Raw genomic sequence first — 21,036 nt, 5'->3', positions numbered from 1 at the left:
AGCTTCACCAGAAGACACAGCATGTGGGGTAGCATGCATGGAGTGGCAAGTACAATCCTAACAAAGGGGGGAGGAGTAGCCTGCGCAGAGTGGCAAGTTCAACCCTGGCCATCTTTCTGGGCAGACCAGATGGACTGCATAATTTACTATGTTACTTTACAGTTAGTCATTTTCTAGAGTATAATAAATCTCACTGCCACATAACAGAGATCAAAAGTGTCTTTGGACTGTGTCCTGGTTGAAAACAATGTTGGTTCAAGTCCAAAATACCACAGGCCTCTATTAAATCTTGGAGCAGCGTCTGAGCTACCTGTTTTCCCAAGATGGTGAGACTAGAATTGGAGTGACAGAGACTGGATGCCACCACAGACAGTTAACACTGCTGAATAATAAAAATATATCCTTTTCATCTGAGTTTTATTTATTCCACAACAAATATCCTTGCATGAAAAAGTATGAGAACCCTTCATTCAGTAACTGGTAGCATCTCCTTGAGCAGCAGCAACTTCAACTAAACCACTCCTGAACATAAGAATAGCCATACTGGGTCAGACCAATGGTTCATCTAGCTCAGTATCCTGTTTCCAACAGTGGCCAACACAGGTTACAAGTACCAGGCAGAAACCCAAATAGCAGCAACATTTCATGCTACCAATCCCAGGGCAAGCAGTAGCTTCCACATGTCTGTCTCAATAGCAGACTATGGACTTTTCCTCCAGAAATTGTTCAAACCCTTTTTAAACCCAGATACGCCAGCCGCTGTTACAACATCATCTGGCTGCGATTTCCAGAGCTTAACTTTTCATTGAGTGAAAAAATATTTCCTCTTATTTGTTTAAAAATTATTTCCATGTAACTTCACTGAATGTCCCCTAGTCTTTGTACTTTTTGAAAGAGTAAAAAATGGATTCATTTCTAATTGCTCTACACCTCTTTTCCAAGCTGAAGAGCCTTTTCCTCATATGAGGAGTTTCACCCACTTTTCCATTTTGGACACTCTTCTTTGAACCTTTTCTAATTCCGCTATATCTTTTTTAAAAATACGGTGACCAATACTGAACACAATACTCAAGGTGAGGTTGCACCATGGAACGATACAGAGGCATTATAGTAGTCTTGATCTTATTTACCATCCCTTTCCTAATAGTTCCTAGCATCTGTTTGCTATTTTGGTCACCGCCGAAAAACTGTAATTGTTGATCAGTCTCTCGCATTGCTTTTGATGAATTCTGACCCATTTTTCCATAAACAACTGTTCAACTCTGTCATTTGAGGGTGTTCCTTGTATGAAAAGCACATTTAAGTGCCACAACATCCTAAATAAAGTTCAGGTCAGGACTTTGATTTGGCCAGTCTAACAAACGGAACCATGGAATTCATGGAATGAATTATACACTTTTTACCCCCAGATTCTATATATGGCGCCCAAAATTGGGTGTCAATATTTGGACAATCCAAATATTGTGCACCCAATTAAATTGGCTAAGGAGCCAATTAGTGCCAATAACTGGGTGCTAACCGGCACTAACTGGCATCAATTTGGAATTGGGCACACATTTTGCTATGCCCATAGCGCACAACCCAATAGGGGGCATGGCCGTGGGAAATCCATGGGCAGGTTGGAGCATTCCTAAAATTTGTGCACACTGTGACAGAATACCAGGGATGATGAAAGCCCAAACTGGACACTTGGAATTCAGCAAGCTAAATCCTGGTGCCTAAATTGGTACTCAATGCTATTCTACAATTGAGTGCTCATCTTTGAGTGCCCATTATAACAACATTGAGCGTCATTTATAGAAGTTCCCTCTTAATGCAAAAGGAAAGGCTGGCTTAATTAATAGTAGGGTTTTAAAGATCTTATCAGTAGGGAAGGTGATGTATTGCTCTACTTTATTGTTTTCATTCACTATTTTGTATTTTTTAGTTTTTGTTTGTTGATTTGTCCATGTTGTTTTGGATTTATGCATGCAAGTTGTAACCCACTTAGACATGCAGATAATGTGGCCTAGAAATCTTTTAAAAATAAATAAAAAAACAAAAGGTATCATGGTAAGAAATTGTAATTCTCACTATTAGAATTGGATTTACAAACTCTCAGCACTATAAATTGCGGCAGTCCTTCAAATATGGTTGCAAGGGATATGCCAGAGTATCCTAATAAATGATAGCAGATAAAGTCCTGTATGGTACATCTAGTCTACCCAATAAGATGGCTAGAGTTACACCAGACACTCTGTGAAGGTTACACCTCTCTAAGCTCTGTTTGAAGTGTGAAGGTCATTTAATTTTTGCTTTAATTCCATCCTCTTTCTATATAGGGATCCTCTGTATTTATCCCACCTGTTTTTGAATTCCATTACTGGTTTTGACTCCACCACTTTCGCCATAAAAAAGTATTTCCTGATGTTACTCCTAAGTCCACCTCCCTGCAACCTCAATTCATGTCCTCCAGTTCCACTACTCCCCTGCCTCTAAAAAAGAGCTGCCTGCATATTAATACCTTTCAAACGTTAGCTTCGATTTATTTTGTAAAATTGATCAAGGCAGATTACTACTATCATGCATTTTTGAACCATGAACACAGAATAGATGTCTTCACAACAGACACTTAATATTCTTGCCAATTTTTGTATATGTATATGAAGAAATCCCCACAAGGTCTCCCAGAGGGCAGAGAAGTGAGGAAAAATAGCAAAAAGGTAAAAAAACAAAAAACAACCAACTTTGTTGGTTTAAAGAAACTTTAATAATCAAGTCCAACAAAGAATGTAGAAAAATGCAAAAGACTGTAAAGTTGAGTTCGTACTCTTTCTGGTTACATTTAGTTTCATAAAGCACTGAAAACAAATCTGTTTAACAAATGTTTGAATATGTGATGTTGTTGCTGTACTTTTTTGATTTTGTATTTCATCTTTTGTAACCGCTTAGAATCTCTAATGATAGAAGCGGGATATAAATGCCAAGAATAGAATAGAGTGGCACACAGAGCGACTCGACATGGCCATGTTTCAGCAGTATTGCCTGCGTCAGGAGTCATACAATCCACAAAGTGATGTCACTCAGGTTCAGTGACAAACTTCTATCTCTACTGTCGTCAAATTGCAAAAAATGGTGTAGTCGAGTGGTAGTGCGCTACTGCTCAACCATACCGTTTCTTGCAATTTGGCGATAGTAGAGATAGAAGTTTGTCACTGAACCTGAGTGACATCACTTTGTGGATTGTATGACTCCTGACGCAGGCAATACTGCTGAAACATGGCCATGTCGAGTCGCTCTGTGTGCCACTCAACTTTACAGTCTTTTGCATTTTGCAATATCCTTTGTTGGACTTATCATTAAAGGTTCTTTTTTTTTTTTATCGTTCAACGGTTTTTATTGATGACTGAACAAATCAACAAAAATACACAATTTTCCAACAATGTTCCAACTTTAACATAGTGATCATTCCCATGTAGTGCACAAATGTCATCAGGTTTTAACTACTAAAACTCTACCCATACACCCCCCCCCCCAATTCCCTGTAATTTCAACATCAATTTTATGAAGAATCCAGGATGATATAATCAAATCGGATTCAAATGCTTGCTATGCCAGTACCATAGTTCTCACACACCCCTCCCCCCCCTTTTACCCCCTCTCCCTCCCCTCCCCCACCATAAGGATCATCATTAACGGTTCTTTAAGCAAATAAGGTTGGTTGGTTTTTTACCTTTTTGATATGTATATTATGTTCAAAATGCATGAAAAACCTGTTTTCATCTTGGAGGGAAACGTCATCAAAATGATTACATATTAATTCAAAACTGTCTGAAAGATTCTTACCTTCTGAAAGTAGGAATTCCACAGTGCTTAAGTGTCCCTCACAAGAAGCTACCATAAGGGGTGTCCTGCCCTGCTTATCGCTCATGTTAACATCACACCCATGCTCTAGAAGTAGCCTAGCAATCTGGAAAAAAAAATCATTTTCATTTGTGATTTCATACTTACAAAAAAATTACAAGACATATCACAAAGACACTACTGTCCCTTGAAGGTAAAAAAACAAAAACAAAACTTGAATTCAAGTAGAAAGCATTGTTAAAGAAATAAGTTATGAAACAAGAGGTCATCTGTTAAGAAATCTTTTCTGCCCCTATGCAGATACACAGAGTTCAACTTCTCCTTGGTAGACACTCACTCACATACTGATTCTAAATCAACTTGATTATTGTAACTCTGTTTATTCTGGACTGAATGAGTCACCAAGGAGACATTTGCAAATTATACACAGTCAAGCTTCTCTGCAGTTCTAGGAATTTGATTGAGTCTCTCATCTTTATAGGAATTTGATTGAGTCTCTCATCTTTAGGAAGACCATCACTGGCTACCTCTCTCTTATTGTTATATATTCAAAACCATATTGTTGGTCCATCAGGTGTTACCCAAGTATCCCCAGCCTACATCTCAGATCTGATTGCGTACTCTCTCTCTCACTCCCTTAAATCCTCAGAGTAACGCCCTTCTTATTTTCTCACCAAACAGAATTAGACTAATGCTGACTTGGCATACCACCTCCTGCTACTCCGCACCTTCAATAAGAAACTCTATGACAGAATACCTGTTCTTTGAATTCTCATACCCATGCTTCAGTAAAGGGATCATGTTTTTCCCATTGGTCTTTGGCAGGGGCGTAGGCAGGAGCAGTCAGACATCCAATTTTGGGCAGACCTGAGTCCAAAGTGGGTGGGGGCAAGGCAACCCCATCCTGCCTGGCATCTTTCCTTCCCTCCTCAGGTGATCAGGGGGGTCACTTAACTCCACTCCCTCGACCCCTCCCAGTACCTTAAATCCTTTAGGTCCAGCAACTCACTCCCCTTGCTCACGCTTGTGCCAAGCTTTCCTTCTCACGCAACTTCCTGGTTCCACGAACATCAAGTTGTATTAGAGGGAAGGCCTGGAAAGGTGTGAGCAGGGGAAATGTGTTGGTGATTGCTGCCAGTGAATAACTAAAGGATTTAAAGGTGCTGGGGGTGACACTGAAGGAGTGGAGTAAAATGACACCCCCCCAATCTCCTGGAGGAAGAGATACTGGGAGTGTTTAGCTGGCAGGGCTTGGGGATCCTGGTAAGCCAAATAGCTGCTGTGCTGCTGCTGGATGGGCCTCAGTCCAAAGTGAACTAATTGCACTGAGGTGAACTCTTAGAGTTGGTCTTGAGACCAGAGTCAGAAAGATGTAGAAGGTATCCAAGCAGGTTCTGTGTAGGGCAAGAAAGAGGATCTAGGGCCCTGCCCTCATACCAAATGGCAAACTTCCTCCATTTGAAAGTATAACATCTCTTAGTAGAATATTTCCTGGAAGCCAGCAAGATTTGAAGAAACCTTCTGGGAGATTCAAGGAAGCAAATTCAATGCTCTCAACATCCAGGCCTTGAGAGCCAGGGACTGGAGGTTGGGATGGATAAGACACCTCTCATTCTGAGTGATGAGGGTTGGAAAACACTCCAATCTCTATGGTTGTTTGGAGGATAACTCCAGAAGAAGTGGGAACCATAAATGCCTGGGCCAATATGGAGCGATCAGGATTGTGGTTCCCCAGTCTTGCTTGAGTTTCAGCAGGGTCTTCGCTATGAAAGGAATGAGAGCATACGCATACAGAAGACCTGTCCCCCAATGAAGGAGAAAGGCATCTGACACTAATCTGTCATGTGACCTGAGCCTGGAGTAGTACTGAGGGACTTTGTGATTGTAAAGAGTGGCAAAGAGATCCACAGAGGGAATGCCTCACTCTCAGAAAATCGCGCGGGCAACGCTTATACTGAGAGACCACTCATAAGGTTGCATTACTCTGCTCAGTCTGTCGACCAGGCTGTTGAGTTTTCCCCGCTAGGTACATGGCCCAGAGAACTATTTATTTACTTATTATGTATTTTCAGTGCTTGATATACAGCAAGTGATCCCTGAGGCGACTATGCAGTTTACAATTTCTATTACAGGTACTTTGTACTGTCCCTAATGGGCTCACAATCTAAGTTATCTATCTAACTATAAGTTATCAATCTATCCTGTCCTGGATGGCTCAGTTCCACATCCTGATGGACTCCTGAAAGTTTTCAAGAGTGTCCCAAATTGCTCGGAGCTCCAGGAGGTTGATCAGTAAATCCATCTCCTGGGCTGACCATGGACCTTGAATGTGAAGCCCATCTAAATGAGCCCCCCCCCCCCCCCGGTTGGATACATCCATTGTTAGCACATTCTGAGAGGAGGAATTTGGATGGTAGTTCCAAGATCAAATTGGACAGAATTGTCCACCAGAGGAGAGATTGATCTAGCTCTGGGTTTACCTGGATGACAGCTGCTAGGTTCCCCGAGGCCTGAGACGACTGGGAAGCCAGGGTCCACTGGACAAGTCTCATATAGAGACATACCATGGGAGTGACATACACAGTGGAGGCCATATGGCCCAACCACCTCAACATCTGCCGAGCTGTGACCTGCTGGCAGCTGTGAACCTGAGTGGCAATGGCACCAGGGAGTCAGCCCATGCCAGAGGAAGAAAGGCTCTCACCTGAACCATTCTTAGCAGGGCTCTATGAACTCCAATTGCTGAACTGATGGTAGATGGGACTTCGGGTAGTTGATAAACTCTAGTAGCTCCAGCACCCGAATAGTTCTCTGCATGGACCCATGAGCACCCTCCTTCGACGTGCTCTTCCAAAACCAATCATCCAGGTAAGGAAACACATAGACCCCTAGTCTGTGTAGTGACGCTGTGACTGCTGCTAAACATTGGGGTGCCAATATTCAAAGCAATTTAAGTGGGTAGGCACTAAAGCGGGCAGTCCTGCTGAATATCGCCTTTAACCGCCACCAAAAAAGAGAGGCAGGTCAGGGGTAAGTGGCCAAATTTAGGACTGCTCAAAAGCTGTTCTAACTTTGGCTGGCCTAGCTACGCAGGTCTCAGCACTAAATATTGGGCCATTGGTAAATACCCTGGGAGCTACCATGAGGCCAAATGACAGAACGTGGTACTGAAAGTGATGTGTCCCCACCTGAAATTGGAGCTACTTTCTGTGGCCTGGAAGTATCAGGATATAAATACAGGCATCCTTTAAGTCCAGAAAGCATAGCCAGTCTTGTTCCTGAATCACGGGGAGAAAGGAGCCTACAGAAACCATCCTGAACTTTTCTTTGACCAGATATTTGTTCAGGGCCCTTAGGTCTAAGATGGGGCACTCCCATCTTCTTTGGTACAAGAAGTACCAAGAATACAATCCCTTTCCTTCTTCCCCTGGTGGATTGGGTTCAACCACATGGACCTTCACATGGGCTGAGAGTTCCTCTACAAGTACTTCCCTGTGATAAGCGCTGAGGTAAGTCGCTCTCGGTGGACAATTTGGTGGTTTCTGTCGCCAAATGCAAAGTGTAACCAAGATAGACTATTTGAAGAACCCACCGGTCGGAGGTTACAAGGGGTCACCTTCCTTGGAAAAAATATTGGAAGGTTGTCCGGCATGGCCACTTTGATGGCAGCTATGCTCTCTTTGAGCCAGTTAAAAGCTCGCCCTTTGCTTTGACTGGAAAGGCAGTTGGGTATTTTGCACACACAGTTGACAAGAAAGAGAACGCTGGGGCTGAACAGATTGAGTGAGGCGAGAAGAAAGAATGTACCTTCGCTTTGAGAGTAGTTGGGGAGTTGCTTCGACTTGCCAGAAAATCTCCTGGAGGAGGAGGACGGCAAAGGTGTCTGCCGTGAGATGGTATCAATGGTGTCAGTGTGCTTTTTGATAAAGTGAGCAACCTCTTTCACCTTTTCGCTAAAAAGATCATCTCCTCGGCAAGTAGCACCCACCAACCTCTGCTGAACCACCAGGTCCAAGTCAGAGACACGCAACAATGAGAATATGTGCATTGCTATACTTTGAGCAGAGATCCAGGACCCTATGTCAAAGTGTCAAAGGCATTGCTGGCCAGAAATTTATGACAGACCTTCTGCTTTCTGGCCAGCTGGTGAAGTGACTCAGCCTGCTCCGGAGGGAGAGATTTCCGCCAAGTCAGACTGACTGCGCACCAAGGACCGCAAGTAAAGGCTCATGTAGAGTTGGTATGATTGAATATGGGAAATAAGCATCAAGGCCTGATACATCTTACACCAAAACAAATCCAATGTCTGGGCTTCCCTGCCTGGGGGAGCCGAGGCAAAGTCCCTGGAACTCCTAGCTCCCTTGAGCTTGGATTCAACCACTAATGAGTGATGAGGCAACTGTGGCTTATCAAATCCAGGTGCACTTTGAATCTGATACATTGTGTCAATCTTTTTGGAAAAAACTGAGACAGACAGAGGAGACTCCCAATTTTTCACCTGAACGTCTCGAAAGATCCTGTGAAGAGGGACAGTCATAGCCTCTCTAGGAGATGAGTCGTGGTCCAGAACCTTGAACATCTCAGTCCTGGGTTCGTCTTCCATTTCTAACTTACAGGGAGGGCAGCCACCATCTCTATAACAAAAGAAGGGAAGGAGAGACTCTCAGGTGGAGACTTGTGTCTCTCCTCAGAAGAGGAGTCTGGTGGAATTCCACAGGACTCCTCCTCCAAGAAATACTGTGGATCATCATCATCAGACATCCATAAATGGTCCGAATCAGAATCAGCAAAATACTCCACATGAGAGGACAGAGTCCACACCTACCTTGGACGAAAGGAACCATGGCCATGCTCGGAATGCTACAGTGATTGTAGGTTTGCCTCTAGACTCCGGTGAAGTTTCCTCCACAGAGGTTGAGGAAGTATCTACATGGGCAGGTGTCGACGCTGATACCCACATGGCACCCTTGTCGGTGACCTCACCACATGCTGAGGGTCCTGAGGGGCAGGCAGAGGCAGAGTCATGGCTGGCACAAGCGCCCCCAATGCCAATGGACTCTGCAGCTGAAGAAGCCCCGCCAAGTGCTCTTGGAGCATGGCCCGGATCCATTCATCAAGGGCTGACCTTGGTAAAAGCTGGAAACACCGTTCTCAGATAGCCTGCAGAGTTGTTGGTGCTGTGGCAGAAACTAGGTCTCAGCTACCAAGAGACTGGTGCAAAGGCACCGACGCTTCTCGGGTACCGAAGTCTTCAATGCCCCAGAACTCCCAGCACCGTGCGTTGAGAGGGAACATTGCTTGTGCTTCTTGGCCTTCACCCAATGCTGAGCATTGATGTCCCTTGGTGCCGATGAGGACAATGTTGAATTCACATGTCTCCTCGTTGTCAGGTCTGATACCGGACTGCTACTGGGGGCTTTGCATAGCGGCTGGCATCAAGGTATGTGGAAACCCACTTGATGCATGTCCACTCCCAGTGTCAGACATGGGCCTGGTAGCCATAGAGACTGATGCTTCCAATGCAGATGCCAAGGCTGATACTGATGCGTCAAAGATTTGAACCTGGCTCCAAAACTCTTCTCTTTTTTAACCCTCTCTGGACTTCTGGGTTCTTTTCTGCATACGCAAACAAAGAACACAGCTTAGATGATTATGGTCTGGCCCACAACACTGAATACACCAGGAATGAGTGTCAGCCCCAGACATGGTCCAATTGTACCAGGTACAACGCTTAAAGTCACTGGGAACTTCAATGACATGGAAGGGAAAATGGCCGAAGCAAAATCAAACAGCTCGTGGTGAGGAAAGTAGGGCAGAGCTCAACTGAAAAAGTCAATGGAAGCCAACTGGGTGCTCAGGCCTAACAGGGTCTTTGGTGCTGTAAAAATAAAGGAAACCTAAAAGTGGGGGAAAAGGTTCTTAGAAAATTATGAAGAGTAATATTCATATGAAAAAGTAAAATTGAACAAAAAAAAACGAGGAAAAAAAACTCCGTGAGGGACGGCACCTGGTGAGTGCTGAGAACAGTCAAAGAACATATTCTCTCTCCACCACAGGATGAAAAAAGACTGCTGGTCCTGCACTTGCAAGTCTGGTGGGAAGGCACCCGTGCATGCGTGATGAGAGCGCTGCCTTAAGATCTTAAAGGGTAAGTACGCCGGGCAACGTTTTCGCATCGGGCTCTGTGGATGACGTCACCCACATGTGAGATTAATATGGCCTGCCTGTTCTCAGAGAAATGCAGATATTCTGTAACCTACGTGCACTTATTCTATGCATGCCCCTGACCTGCCCATGCTCCTCCCATGCCAATGCCCCCTTTGAAGATGCGCACCCCAGAATTTAGGCAACCAGATTATAGAATAGAAACTGAAGGCAGTTGTATACACCAACTGCTAATTGGTGTAAATTGTCAGTAATTGGTTGTATAATTAACAGTCAATTATTATATTAATTAGTGTGCACATATAGAATAAGAGCAGTATGTGCACACTAATTAATATAGAATAACAGCACACACAACTTTTGGCACTAAGCGTCAATTTGCGTGCTCCATGGGATAGTCTATCAGCTTTTGCGGTGTATAGCTTTTTTCATTCTCTTTCTTGTGTTTACTTATTATCAGGTTTATAATATACTAGGAATTACAATTATCAATACTAGAACAACTTCTATCAACTATGGTAACGGGTTAAAAGATCCGGCAACTAAATCTTCCCTTTGCCCTTAGAAGGTATTGCCATATCCTGGTGTACAAATCTGAAGAAAAACTTTTTTCAGACTGCAGCTTTAGGTGTTGGTAGCTCCTCTGAATTGTACATACCAAATCACTGCTTGTTTAATTCAAGACTTTTTGCATGAACCTGAAGAGAGCAGAACTCTTGAAAGCTAGTCAGAAATGAATTAAATTTAGTCCTGTGGAAAGATATTACCTACAACTTGTTTGATGCACTTCATTTCTATGTGCACAAGAGAACTAGAGTGACAACCTGTACACAACTCTGAATGAGTGAATTTAGGAAAGTAGCGATGTAGAATATCCTTTCACTTGACAGATCATATGCATAACTAAGATTCTCTGGCATGATGAGTTAACAACGGTATTTTTATTTGATTAAAACTCTTACTATACCTGCCAGTGGCCCTGACGTACGGCACAAAAAAATGAACCAATGCCACGTCTGTTAGGCTTGGACACGGCCGCTCCACGTTCAAGCAGAAGCTGACACACTTCCAGTTTTCCTCTCCCTGATGCAGCCGTAAGAGCTGGAAAATGACAAGAGAGCATGAGCAATACTCTGAGGTCACACTTTGCGCTAAGTGTTCAATCATCATAATATTTATAGCAAAAGATAATGTCATCATCAGGCAGTGATCCCCATCCCTCCATTCCCAACTCTTCCAAAGCTGCAAATTCCCTATCCCTCTTCCCTTCTCTCAAAGAGCAAAAACAACAACAAAATAAACAAAGAAAAAAAAGGCCCTCAGTTTGTAGCTTTGAAAGAGTTAAAGGGGGGGGGGGGGGAGAGAGAAATATGCAAACATCCTAGACTTCTTCACAGGCCAGATTTTTCTCTGAAACAATAGAAACAGAGAGGAAAGGCAGGACATTACTGCCACGTTTTTCCATATTTAAAAAACCAGAAGGAGGGAAGGAAGAATTAGGAGGCAGGGTGGCCAAAATTTGAAAAACTGCAGCATCTAACTGTGGACAACCAACCCTCTTCACCATCCTAACTCTACTCCCAAGGCCAACCCAGAATTTGACTAGCTGAATTTAGTTGTCTAATGAAATTTAAGGGGGTAAATTTAGCCAGTCAGCCTAGCCACTTTTAAAAGGCTTCATTTACCTAAGTTCTTATTTATTCAACTATATCCATTTGAATATTAAGTTCACACTTAAAAATATAAAAACTTTGATGGTTATTTCAACCCTGGTACCTAATCTTGTTCACTCTGATATATAAATCCAATTATAATTGATTTCTTAATACAAATCGTTTCAAATAGAAAAGTACTGAACAAATACAGATCACTTCTCACTGCAGCAATACAGCTACACTATTGTGTAAACACTTTACAGGTTACAGGAGAAAAACAGTCACAAAACTCAAAACATACTGCACAGAAATATAGCATGAACCTGAAATAAAGATATGTGATTAGGATGGGTCAGGAATGTAATTGAGAAAGAGGCAACAAGAGTTACCCATACCTCACATTTAAAAGCTACCTATGTAATTCTGCATGATTAACTAATCAGAGAAAGAAGGAAAAATTAAACCCTTTAAAATCTAAGGTCGTCTTTTTCTCTACATACCATTCTTCGTCAGATCTGACGAAGGGCAACCTTCGAAAGCTAATCAAGAAATGTATTAAGTTAAGTCCAATAAAAAAGGTATCATCTTATTTTCTTTTCCATGTTTTATTTTATTTGATTTCTATTGATAACCTTAAATAAACTTGAAACTTACCAATTTTCTTTTCTTTAATCCAAAGGTTCAGTCCAGACAAATGGGTTGTGACCATTCGCCAGCAGGTGGAGATAGAGAAACCTAATGAGTAGTGTCCCATAAGCTCCTGTGCTTAGCAACCAAGCCTTTATTTGATAACAAAGCAGTGAAGTGTGACTTCCAGAGAAAAAACTTCCACCCTCTAGATAGAAAAAGAACTACGAAATAAAGGGCAAAACTTGTGCCTTAGATATAACAGAACCACAACAATACAAACACCCAAATACATAGAATGGCTGAGGTACACATACCAAGGACATCTGGCCTACTCTGGAGCTACAAAAAACGACCTTCCCGGGATGACGTGCAATCCTGGGCAACGTCCTTCCCATGAGAGACCACAGAAGAAACATGTAAAGGAAGCTGTCTGACTGCTAAGGTTGTACCAGTTCATCCATTCCTAGGAGCCTTTCTCCCTGAAGCGGCTGTAGAATCTGTGCACTTGTGCATTGAGTCTGGATGCCATGAGATCCAGAACCGGAAGGCCACCACTGTGTGGAAATGAGGTGAAATGCAGTCTTTGACAGTTGCCATTCCCCCACATCTAGAGACACTCTGCTGAGGAAATCTGCTTAGAGTTCAGTGAACCTGCTATGTGAGACGCTGAAATCATCAGCTCGAGCAGACACATCCAAATGATAATGCTTAACAAAGGAATGAGAAGTCAACCAAGGAACAATCTAAGACGGATGAGGTTTGCGTACCAAGGATGTCTGGGCAATCCGGAACTACAAGAACAACCTTCCCGGGATGACATGCAATCCTGTGCAACGCCCTTCCCATGAGACACCACAGAGGAAACACGTAAAGGAGACTGTCCGATGGCCAGGCTTACCAGTGCATCTGTTCCTAGGGAGCCTTCTCCCTTGAAGCGGATGTAGAATCTGTGTACTTGTGCATTGAGTCAGGAGGCCATGAGGTCCAGAACCGGAAGGCCCCACTGAGTGGAAATGAGGCAAAATGCAATCTTGACAGTTGTCATTCCCTCAAGTCCAGAGACATTCTGCTGAGGGAATCTGCTTACGAGTCAGTGAACCCGATATGTGAGACGCTGAAATATCGGAATGTTCAATTCTGCCCATTGGAAAAGAAGGTGCACCTCCTGGGCTACAGATACATTCTTTGTTCCTCTTTGCCTGTTGACGTAAGACACGGCCGTGAAATGTCCGAGAGCACGTGCACCAGCTTCCCGCGAAGAAGAGGCACAAAAGCTAGTAGAGCTTTCCGGACAGCTCAAAGTTCTAATCTATTGATAGATCAGAAAGCCTCCACTCTCGATCAGTAGCCCTGTGCAGAGTGGTAGAGATAATGGGTCATCATCTGAAGAGGCTGGCATTGGAGATGAAAACACACCAACTGGGAGTCTTTAAGGGCAACCCCGCCCGACTTGAGGCGTCCACTGCACAAGCTGGTTTTAAGTCCCCGAGACCAGAGACCACCGGCTCAACAAGGACGCTGTAGGGCCACATGTGGAGTTTCACCCAAGGAATAACATCCAAAGTTGCCACCGTAGAACCAAAAGCCTGAGCATAATCTGATGCCACAGGCAGGGAAGAGACAGAAGCCTGAGGAATTTGCTGTTTGAGCTTGAGCTGATGATGCTGAGGCAGGGAAAACCTTACCGCCTAGGTATTGAAGCACACTCCAGAAACTCCAAGGTCTGGGAAGGGGTGAGGTGACTCTTGCTGTATTTACCACCCAACCCAGTGCAGAAAGAAGATACAGAACTGTGTGTGTATTGTGAAGGCTCTCTTGATAAGGAAGCACCCGAATTAGCCAATTGTTCAGGTAAGGAAGTACCTGGATCCCTTGCCAGTGAAGAAAGGCTGCCACCACCACCATAAATTTTGAAAATGTGAGGTGCAGTGGTGTGGCCAAAAGGCATAGCCTTGAATTGAAAATGATCTACCAGGTTCACAACCGGAGAAATTTCCTTTGAGGAGGCCAAATTGGGATATGAACTAAGACTCCTTGAGGTTCAATGAGGTGAGAAACTCGCCTGGCTGGACAGATGCTATGACACAACAAAGTCTCCATGCGGAAGTTCAGCACTCAGAGACTTGTGCTGATCCGTTTAACACACACTAGACATTAGCATGGGCTACCAATAATGGTTAGTGTTAACTAAAACCTGTGTTAACTGCTTAGGACACCATAGTAACATGTCCCTTAACTGTCCATCCAGCCTCAAATAGCTTTGAGGGCCCACTTCCCTTATAACTACTACTACTACTACTTATCATTTCTAACCATGAAGACAGTCCCTGCTCGACAGAGCTTACAATCTAATTAGGACATTTTGTGGAGGGGGGACAAGAACAGGGCCAATTTTAAAACATGCTTGCCCAGCCAGCTCCAGATTGGAGAACAGGAAGGTGGCGGTAAAGCTTATTAACTGAGCACTGTGGACTCTGATGTGCCAAGTTGTAAAGCATCTCAGAAGAGATTCCTCATCCTCACATCCTATGGAGTGCAGTGTCGCATCAAGTTTGTATTTTCTTTGGTTATTTGAGTTCCAGCCAATACCGTTGACCAGTTACATTGCTTGGTCAGGGCTAGCTGCTAATTTTCAGCCGGCACTTAATCTGTTAAATGCTGCTGAAATAAGTGTTTAGCGCCTAACTCAAACCAGCTATGTTGGGGGCATTCTGGGGGGTGGGGGTGGGGGGTGGAGTCAGCATTTGGCTGCTTAAGAGCTGATATTCAGCCCTTAAGCGGCCAGGTTCAGTGCATAAATGGGACCAAATAAAAGTCTGCTCTATCTTTATACGCTACCCCATGGCTACTTAAATATTGAATATCAACTTAAGTGGCTTTGTGTTAGCCGTCTCAAAAATAACTGGATATTCAAAGCCACAGTCCGGACAAGGCTGGATTTGAAAATCCAATAACAACTTCGTTGGTGGTGAACAAAGCGCTCATTCCTGATGGCTGAATATGAGGTCCATTGTTTATAAAGCTGTGCAATTTACAGCACTGGGCCACTCTGGTGAAGAGCAGAAAGTAGAGTGAAAACCCAAGGGGGATGTGCTGGCACTTTGCAAATAGCAGTGCTGGGCCAATGGTATCCAGAGTAGAGGGTGGTTCCAAAACCCTAGAATCTCACTGGGGGAGTAAGGAGTTGGCTGAGATTTAAGACTTGCAAATAAAGCTATGGCCTACTTAATCCCATCACAAAAGAGGTTAGAGCATCCCTACATGTAAATGGGTGGCATTAAACACATGGAGATGGCATACACTGTGTAAATTATGTTTTCATAAAGCCTATTTACACATGGAGTTCCACACCACATAGATTTCAAGGGGACATGGTCTGGGCATGCCTTGGGCGGGACAAAAATTGCATTTGTATACTCCCATTTTACAAAAGGAACACATATTTTTGGGAAAAAATGCCGCTATTAGATTTATGTTAAGGGTAAAAGGCACTCAAATTTTTAATAAGTGCTCCTTTCAGCCAGGGCTTCACATGAGGGATTAAGGGAGCAATCCCTCATTTAATCTCTCATTGTTCATATCTGATTCCAAAATGAAGACAGATAAAATTGTGGCCTTACTACTTAATTGGCTGCACTTACATATCAAAGTTTGTAAAATGGGACAGCTGCAAGTGGAAGTGCTGCCACTTACATGTGAAGTTGCAAAATCCCTGCTTCCACATGAATGTACCAGGTTTCATGCTGTTCATTTTTTCAATGTACTACTCCTGCTGCAGGAGCAGGACGACACACGTGCAGACCTGCATGTTCTTATGTATTTTGCAAAGTGATCCACGTTCAGTACAACCTTGGCAAAACAGCACCTGAATTGAGCGCCTCCCAACTGGGATGTCTCAATTCTGATCTTGACGTTCTATGTAAATAATCCTTTCAGCGTTCAAGCATTACTTCAGGAAAGAAGGATTTAATGGGAGAAGGGGGGAGTTCAGAGTGTTGAATGTTAGAGAGGGGGCCTTTCGGGTGCCTATCTTAAATCCATTTTGAAAAAAAAAATTTTTAACATTACCATTTGAAGTTGTTTCAGCCCGGAGTTCAAGCATACCATACTGAGAACAGGCAAGACTGAATAGACCACAGTATGCTTAAACAAACAATAACATGACACAACTGTGACTCAGGAATTCCGGCTATTCTACTACAGAGACGGCTCTGGTCCGACAGCAAAGTACTCTGAAGACGCCCCACCTACTCCCCCCTTTAGGAAGGAATTTAAATGTGCAGTTCAATAAGCATGGGATTCTACAAGGAAAACATGAGAACAGTCATTAAGCTAAAGAAAAATTTAAGTTTAACCTACAGTACAGACAACAATCTTGAAAGGACATAAAAAAAGGATGTTTGTCTATAACTAGGCACTCATGGCATTTGCAAAACAGGATTACAGCTGATTAGTCTTTTTGTGGAATCAATGATCTGAAACAATTTCTCTCTCATCACCGTTTCAATGAGAAAAACCTCCGTGTATGGACACAAAACATAAGCTTAAAAGTGACACAAATTTCCTATTACAAAGACATGGTTTGTTTGCATACACATTTTGTAATTTATAACTGCATGCTTTAGAAAGGAGTTACAGAAAGTGTGCTGGACTGTAAAATTGCTTTGTTTGAAGATCCCAAGTTGATGGCACATAAGACTGCCAAGGTCAAGTAGTTTACACATTTTCCCCACCTAAGGTAATACCCCGGACCTGGTTTGATCCTTGGTTTAATCTTCATTTTTCCACCTTTAGCCATCCTCTGTGCTCATCTCATACTTTGGTTCTGATTCCATTACCTCCTCTAGCCCCTCCCCATCCTATCCCCTGATAACACCACAACTCACACAGGTGGGTTCTATGTACCCGCCACCCTTTCTGTGAAAAAATATTTCTTTACATTTCTCCAGGGTCTGTCTTCCTATGATCCTATAAAATGGCTCATTGTTCTAGAACTTCCTGTTCAGAAAAAAGTGAATCTCACTTTTGTGTTTGCATCACAAGAAAGCAAACATTTTTAAGTGTAAAGAGAGCTCAAGAATACCGGGTCATTGACGGATGGCAGGAGAGTAATTAACTCAAGAGCAACCTTAAAGTTTTTCATGCTCATAAGACTAAATCCAAAATCTCCACTCTTAAGTCATTTTTGTTAGCATTATCTATTCAGGCTGGTCTCTGCTGACTTATGTCTAGTTCAGATTTGTTTCATCTCCTACTGATCTGGATCAGGTTATTTTTTATCAATGAAGAGGTTCAACTTCTAAAGTTGGTTATCCTTAAGTATATTCCTTTACTGTTGTGGTACCTGATTCTACTTAGTGAACACATTTTTGCTGAATGCTGTGGATTATTTGCTTGAAAGACTGTGCATGGTATTGTGCAGAGATATCCATGGCGGCTACTGTTTGATGCATCAAGTATCTAATGGAAAGAGTGCACCGTGTCAATGAGAAGCCATTGTTTGCATTGACAACTGTTCACCTTGAAAATGATCACAACAGTGTGGGCTTAGCCGATTCATATATGTCACCTGTGGGTGAATTATTGTATCTGATTCAGGATCCATACTTCTCTCTTAAACCTATGTCATGGTTTAAGAGGAATTCTGGCCCTGTTAAATCATGTTCTCTATAACAGGTTTTGGTGTCACCTCAACAGCAACAAAATTTCCTTCCACTAATGGGTGCTCCATGAAGAAATAGAACCCTGGAAACAATGCACTCAACACATACATAGCAAACCTGCCCTACCAAACTAACCCTCAAACCCAAACAGCGACAATCCTGCCTGGGGAAAAACAAAGAATCTAAACACTGCAACATGCCCTAGAGCACTGATACATCTCCTACTGGGAGGTATATAAAATAATGAGTGGAGTGGAACAGGTGGATGTGAAGCGTCTGTTCACGCTTTCCAAAAATACTAGGACTAGGGGCATGCGATGAAACTACAGTGTAGTAAATTTAAAACAAACAGGAGAAATGTTTTCTTCACCCAACACATAATTAAACTCTGGAATTTGTTGCCGGAGAATGTGGTGAAGGCGGTTAGCTTGGCAGAGTTTAAAAAGGGGTTAGAGGTTTCCTAAAGGACAAGTCCATAAACCACTACTAAATGGACTTGGGAAAAATCCACAATTCCAGGAATAACTGTATAGAATGTTTGTATGTTTGGGAAGTTGCCAGGTGCCCTTGGCCTGGATGGCCGCTGTTGTGGACAGGATGCTGGGCTCGATGGACCCTTGGTCTTTTCCCAGTGTGGCATTACTTATGTACTTATGAACAGATCCAAAAACATAAAGTGGACTGCTACACATTGCTGCACATAGCCTATACATTAGCAGAATACCTGACTTTGATCACACATGCAGAACACAGACAGACCTACACCAAATACAGAATAAGTAAACAGAAACTAGAAATAGAAAGAGGTAAACAAAAACTGAACTAGAAACCTCAAAAAGCCAGACTTTGAATGCCAACGCAATACTGGAGAAATAGAAATGCATTATCTATTACACTGCAAAATACAAAGACATCACAAAAGATCTTGAGGGAAAGAGGAGAAAAAGCAGCTGTGACCAGGACCCTGGACCTATAATAGTTCTTTGTCCTCTCTGCACATCATTTTCAAACTAACGGTAGTAAAATGATTATCGCCAGCATTTTTTTTCTCTGTATCTACCAGTCAATGCATTACTTTGCAACACATGTAAAACTGTCATGCCATTAAAGTTATCTGAATCTAGTGAAATACCTGTTTCTCCCCACAATGTGTCAGTTTCATCAATTTGTACTGCATACTCTTTTTCCAGTCCCAGCAGATTACGAACAACCTATCAAAATATCAGACATTTTAGTCAAGAAAAACAGTAGACTTTTAAAACATTGAGGCCAACAATATTAAAATAACCAGCTCATGCTATTGTGACTTGGTTTGATGGACCATGCCTGAGGTCCTAACCTTGAACTGCACTGGTCAGTTTACATTTTCAGCATAGTTACAGACTACTTTGACAAGGTGACCTAGCATCATGGGTTGGGAAGAAAACAATTCGATAAGGCTCATACCTATAATGTAAACTAGGGGATCTTTTTACTAAGGTGTGATAACGGATTTAGCGTGTGCTAATGAATTAGTATGTGTTAAGTGCAGTGGTGTTCCTAGTGGGGCTGACACCCGGGGCGGATCGCCGATGCGCCCCCCCCCCCCCCGGTGCAGCGCGATCCCCCATCCCGTGAAAGAACCCCCTCGGTGCATGCCGCTGGGGGGGGGGGGGGGGGGCCGCGCGCCGGTCAGCTTCATTCGTTTCCATGTTCCTTCTGCCCCGGAACAGGTTACTTCCTGTTCCGGGCAGAGGAAGCATGGAAACGAACAAGCTGACGGCGCACGGCACCCCCCCCCCCCAACGGCTTGTACCCGGGACAGACCGCCCCCACCGCCCCCCCCCCTTGGTACGCCACTGGTTAAGTGCCATGCAGTCCCTAGGTATACAATGAGCTGTGTGGCATTTAGAATGCACAAATCCATTAATGCATCTTAGTAAAAGGACCCCTGGGTCAAAATCTCCAGCAGCAACACTGATCCTCGTGACCTTGGGCAAGTCACTTAATCCTCCATTGCCCCAGGAACAAATACTTAAATTGCCAGCCCTCTAGGGACAGAGAAAGTACCTGCAAATAATGTGCACAGCGCTGCATACATCTAGTAGCGCTATAGAAATGATTAGTAGTAGTAGTGATAGGAAATAATACAAATCAATACTTGTGATTTGGCACAATTTCACTCTTTCCAACCCAGTTGAAGTTGGAAAGAATTATACAAAAGCTGCCAAGAATGTCTGTCCATCTGTCTTGTCTGGGGCAGGGCTGCCGAGAGGGGGGGTGGGCAAAATTCCCTGGGCCCGGGCCTCCAAAGGGGGCCTGGCGCCGGGGCCTCTCTCTAGCTCCTGTTCTTGACGGGACCTGGGTGATTGCGTCCCAACCTGGGCTCCCCTTGCATTGCCTGCCTAGCACTTCAAATAGAAAACGTCTGAGAATAAATGAGTGTATTATTAGAAGACAATCTGTGGTATACATATGTGAATGAACTGAATAGCAAACTTGGTTTGCTAGCTGGCTGCCTTCTCCTTACTGTAATAGGCTTCATTGTTCTGCGCTGTTTTCTGCACTGTGATTGCACTCTTTCGTGAATATGTAAGAATGTGTTTTCTCTCACTGCCTTTCTGTTTGGCCAACCACCTTTTCTCCTTGTTTGGATGATTCTGGACAGAATCAAAGGGTGGTTTGTTGTGGAGAAATTGAACTGGATCAGGGTATACTGGACTACTGGAGTCTAGTACGGGCTAAGAGAGACCTGGAAAGTCAACTAGGAGTTAAGGGGGAACTGAAAAGTCAGTCACATAATGAGGAAAAATTATTCAGTTTCTCTTAAAGCAGAGAACTGAGACCCTGAATGCTAGGAACCATAAATGTGTAATTAAGAAGGTTTATCTGTTGTAACCTTATGTTCTAGTTATGGCTCTGAATCTGTATGAAAGAGATCTAGGAAAAGTTATGTGAAACAAGAAGAGGTGTAGCAGATGAAGTCTGAGAAAGTATACTGCTTGCCAATTATGTTATCATGCTAAAGAATGAATCTGTACGCTGAAATTTGCTAATAAAAGTAGCTTAGCTGGAAACAGGGGTGAGAAATCTGTCTGACA

The 21,036-nt window shown here is 43.2% G+C and overlaps 1 protein-coding gene across 1 annotated transcript in view; it reads right to left on the bottom strand.

Annotated features, from left to right (window-relative positions):
• LOC115458972 (protein TANC1-like) overlaps positions 1-19,167 on the bottom strand; it is a gene marked incomplete at its 5' end in the record, with an annotated part of 54,720 nt that extends 35,553 nt beyond the window's left edge. Inside the window, 3 exons of the mRNA XM_030188834.1 lie at positions 3,826-3,949; positions 10,976-11,109; positions 19,089-19,167. Of these exons, the coding sequence (XP_030044694.1) occupies positions 3,826-3,949; positions 10,976-11,109; positions 19,089-19,167 (337 nt within the window). The remainder of the gene's footprint in view (positions 1-3,825; positions 3,950-10,975; positions 11,110-19,088) is intronic.
• Between the last annotated feature and the right edge of the window lie 1,869 nt (positions 19,168-21,036).

Source organism: Microcaecilia unicolor, unplaced genomic scaffold (assembly GCF_901765095.1).
Source record: "Microcaecilia unicolor unplaced genomic scaffold, aMicUni1.1, whole genome shotgun sequence".
In the NCBI taxonomy this organism is placed as follows: domain Eukaryota; kingdom Metazoa; phylum Chordata; class Amphibia; order Gymnophiona; family Siphonopidae; genus Microcaecilia; species Microcaecilia unicolor.
The sequence above is the reverse complement of the archived record's forward strand: the minus strand, read 5'-3'. Positions and strand labels throughout refer to the sequence as shown.